The sequence below is a fragment of the Bison bison genome, unplaced genomic scaffold, assembly GCF_000754665.1.
Source record: "Bison bison bison isolate TAMUID 2011002044 unplaced genomic scaffold, Bison_UMD1.0 scf7180017864299, whole genome shotgun sequence".
NCBI lineage: Eukaryota > Metazoa > Chordata > Mammalia > Artiodactyla > Bovidae > Bison > Bison bison.
The window spans coordinates 3,353,141-3,357,569 of NW_011494871.1; the positions used below are offsets into that span (position 1 = coordinate 3,353,141).

Genomic DNA, 4,429 nt, shown 5'->3' on the forward strand with positions numbered 1-4,429 from the left:
TAAAGAAAGCTGGGCACCAAATGATGCTTTTGAACTGTGGTGTTGGAGAAGATTCTTGAGAGTCCCTTGGACTACAAGGAGATCAAACCAGTCAATCCTAAAGGAAATCAGTCCTGAATATTCACCAAAAGGACTGATGCTGAAGCTGACACTCCAATACTTTGGCCACCAGATGCAAAGAACTAACTCATTGGAAAGGACCCTGATGCTGGAAAAGATTGAAGGTGGGAGGAGAAGGGGATGAGAGAGGATGAGATGGTTGGATGGCATCACCGACTCAATATACATGAATTTGAGTAAGCTCTGGGAGTTGGTGATGGTCAGGGAAGCCTGGCATGCTGCTGTCCATGGGGTTGTAAAGAGTCGGACACAACTGACTTACTAAACTGAACTGAACTGATAAGGGGAAAAAAGCATATTTATATGTTTAAATTAAGACCTAAATGGAAAGGTTAGTTGTGGGTCTGTGTTCACATGTGTGGTGGCACACACCAAAGGTTGTAGCACTTTCCCAGGACCCAAAATCAGGACACAGATTCATCATTAGTGGAGCTTCAAGATAAATGTGGCTTCTGCATCTTGAGTGTAGGGGTCAATGACACAGAATGAGGTTGGAGACAGAGAGAGGACCACAGTAGTAAGTCAGGATTCTACTTAAATGTGGTACCAGTCCTCAGAAGGGTCTTAAGCAAAGGAAGAACATGTACAGGTTTTACATTTTAAAGATCACTTTTATTTATTTTAATTTTTGGCTGCTCCCCAAGGCATTTGGGATCTTAATTCCCTGACCAGGGGTTGAACCCATGCTCCCTGTGTTGGAAGGCAGAATGTTAACCACTAGTCTACTGGGGAAGTCCCAAAGATCACTTTTATTTTTAAGAAGATCAAGATTTCGTTTTAAAGTCTATTTTATCTGATATGAGTATTGCTACTCCTGCTTTCTTTTGGTCCCTATTTGCATGGAAAATCTTTTTCCAGCCCTTCACTTTCAGTCTGTATGCGTTCCCTGTTTTGAGGTGGGTCTCTTGTAGACAACATATGTAGGGGTCTTGTTTTTGTATCCATTCAGCCAGTCTTTGTCTTATGGTGGGGGCATTCAACCCATTTACGTTTAAGGTAATTACTGATAAGTATGATCCCGTTACCATTTACTTGATTGTTTTGGGTTCGAATTTATGATCCAGCAATCCCACTGCTGGGCATACACACTGAGGAAACCAGAATTGAAAGAGACACGTGTACCCCAATGTTCATCGCAGCACTGTTTATAATAGCCAGGACATGGAAGCAACCTAGATGTCCATCAGCAGATGAATGGATAAGAAAGCTATGGTACATATACACACTGGAGTATTACTCAGCCATTAAAAAGAATACATTTGAATCAGTTCTAATGAGGTGGATGAAACTGGAGCCTATTATACGGAGTGAAGTAAGCCAGAAAGAAAAACACCAATACAGTATACTAACGCATATATATGGAATTTAGAAAGATGGTAACAATAACCCTGTATATGAGACAGCAAAAGAGACACTGATGTATAGAACAGTCTTATGGACTCTGTGGGAGAGGGAGAGAGTGGGAAGATTTGGGAGAATGACATTGAAACATGTATAATATCATGTATGAAACGAGTCACTAGTCCAGGTTCGATGCACAATACTGGATGCTTGGGGCTGGTGCACTGGGAAGACCCAGAGGGAGGGTATGGGGAGGGAGGAGGGAGGAGGGTTCAGAATGGGGAACACATGTATACCTGTGGCGGATTCATTTCGATATTTGGCAAAACTAATACAAGTTTGTAAAGTTTAAAAATAAAATAAAATTTAAAAAAATAAAATAAAATTGAAAAAAAAAAAGATCAAGATTTCCCATCAGCTAGATCAATATCTTAAAACAGATAAGTGAAGATATTGATTGCATGCTATAGAACCAAAAGAGTTTAAAAGCAGATAGAGATAGGATTTTACAGATTGCTACATAGTATAATATTCCTATATAACATCTGAATTCATTCACACTCAAGTCAAGGCATGCTGCTGCTGCTAAGTCGCTTCAGTCATGTCCGACTCTGTGCGACCCCATAGACGGCAGCCCACCAGGCTCCGCCATCCCTGGGATTCTCCAGGCAAGAATACTGGAGTGGGTTGCCATTTCCTTCTCCAGTGCATGAAGGTGAAAAGTGAAAGTGAAGTCACTCAGTCCTGTCCGACTCTGAGCAACCCCATGGACTGCAGCCTACCGGGCTCCTCTGTCCATGGGATTTTCCAGGCAAGAGTACTGGAGTGGGGTGCCATCGCCTTCTCCAAAGTCAAGGCATAGCTCATACTTATCATGTTAAATCCCTTGCTTACTATTTTAATACCAAGAACTTTTCAAGACTCTCTCTCTTTTCCTTTTAGGAAAATATATGTATGTTTGAAAGTTATATCGCAATACCCTGTCAACATAGAGGGAAAATAGCAGACTTACATGATCATTCTCAAAGTTCTGCAATAATGCTGGGTCATTGAATTCGTAGGCATCTGAGATGAAGCAAGGAGACTGACTGAAGAAGAACAGATAAGATTCATTTTAACTATAAGTTCCTGGTAGTACCAGTCAGCAATCACACTGACCCAATGAAATATAGCCCCATCTTCTGTTTTCCCTAAATCACACTTACAACTAGTAAATATTCAGTGTTCTGTCAAATTATAATTCCCTGGTGGCTCGATGGTAAAAGAAATAGCCTGCTAATGCAGGAGATTCAGGAGACATGGGTAGATCCTTGGGTTGGGAAGATCCCCTGGAGAAGGGAATGGCAACCCACTCCAGTAATTCTTGCCTGGAAAACCGCCATGGACAGAGGAACCTGGTGGGGCTACAGTCCAGAGGTCACACAGAGTCAGACATGACTGAACACACAGGGCCCCGTCAAATTATACAACTTCCCAGACCTCACGCTGCGTTAGAAAACGCTTAAACTTGTGTTGAAAATGGTATAGGTATATAGATTTTGAGGCAGAGTAATTTGCAACCAACACAGTAAAGTGAAGAATAGATCTGGGTTCTCTGAAACATGGGAAAGATCCATACAAGGGAGCTTCCTGAGAACTGCCACTGGGGGTCTGAACAATGGGGGCTGTGTGATTGCATGTCAGTGTTCCAGCATGATAAAACATCCGGGGAAAAGGAACACCGGCAAAGGAGGAGAGAACGTTGTCTAGTCACCTTAAGCCTTTTGCACCATCATCACTTTTGCTTGACAGATCTCTAAGAGAAAGTGAGGGAGGAAATATGATGAACAGGTTATAAATATAAAACTCTTTAGGAATTCCAATCATGTTTAAAAGTAGATGTAAACTGTATTTTAGAAAATAAAAACACTCCAAGTTTTCATTTAAGGTATGTTAAGTTGCAATCTCATTCAGATACAGCTATAGTACTAGAAGTTCAGATAAGTTTTAGAGTAAATGAAGGCTACTTAATTTTGTTAAGAAAAAAGAATGGGAACTTTCAACAGAGTATGGCAATAAAAACACTTACCCATACGTTATACCCGCAATGCTGCACTTCTTAAATGTCATAACATTGCAAGTGAGGGTTCCTGTCTTATCAGAGAATAAGTATTCCACCTACACAAAGAAGAAATACATTTTAAATTGAACTAAATGAAGAAAAACTTAACATAATAAATGGCATCCCACTCCAGTATTCTTGCCTGGAAAGTCCCATGGATGGCGGAGCCTTGTAGGCTACTGTCCATGGGGTTGCAAAGAGTCAGCCACGACTGAGTGACTTCACTTCACTTCAAATGAAGAAAAACTTAGCATAATAAATGACATAACCTAAAATGTATTTAGAGAGCAAAGATGGCATTCTTTCTCTTTAAATCCTCAAATTATATGAATTTTTAGAAAACAAGGATTTCAATCTATAAGAATTCTATCTTTAATATTTACTTCTTTCAGAAGCCATACTCTTCTCTTTGTTTTACACTGGAGATGAAATTCTATAGTAATATGCAAAGTAAACTTCAAGTCGTCAAACCTAAGAAATTCAGAAGTCCAAGTTCATTTTCCTGACATAAGAAATCTCATTAAAAGTACCTAGAAAACATTAAGTAGGTAGATTGGTATTGATATACCAATATATGTATACCTCAGATGAAAAAGAAAACCAGACTCAAAACCATTTTAATCATGATCATGAATATAATGCTCATTTTAAAGACAAATGGAAATTTTGTAGGTGATCATTTCTGTCCAATGAATACTGCAAAGCAATGTGGATTTAAAGTTTTAAGATCTTTGCATTATTTGGATAGACAAGATGGATGCCAGCTATGTGTAAGTAAAGTCACCAGAAATGATAATAAAAGGCAGAAATTTTCACTTTTGCTTTCAGAAACATTTATTTTTATTTTTAGAAACAACTTATTTCTGT

General features: G+C 39.3%; 1 protein-coding gene across 1 annotated transcript in view; it reads right to left on the reverse strand.

The window, feature by feature from the left end:
• The window catches only part of LOC104996864 (phospholipid-transporting ATPase IB-like), a 119,447-nt gene that overhangs the window by 64,307 nt on the left and 50,711 nt on the right, over nucleotides 1-4,429 (reverse strand). Inside the window, exons 15-16 of the mRNA XM_010851252.1 lie at nucleotides 3,530-3,618; nucleotides 2,474-2,549 (exon numbers count right to left, since the gene is read on the reverse strand). Coding sequence (XP_010849554.1) covers nucleotides 2,474-2,549; nucleotides 3,530-3,618 — 165 coding nt within the window. The remainder of the gene's footprint in view (nucleotides 1-2,473; nucleotides 2,550-3,529; nucleotides 3,619-4,429) is intronic.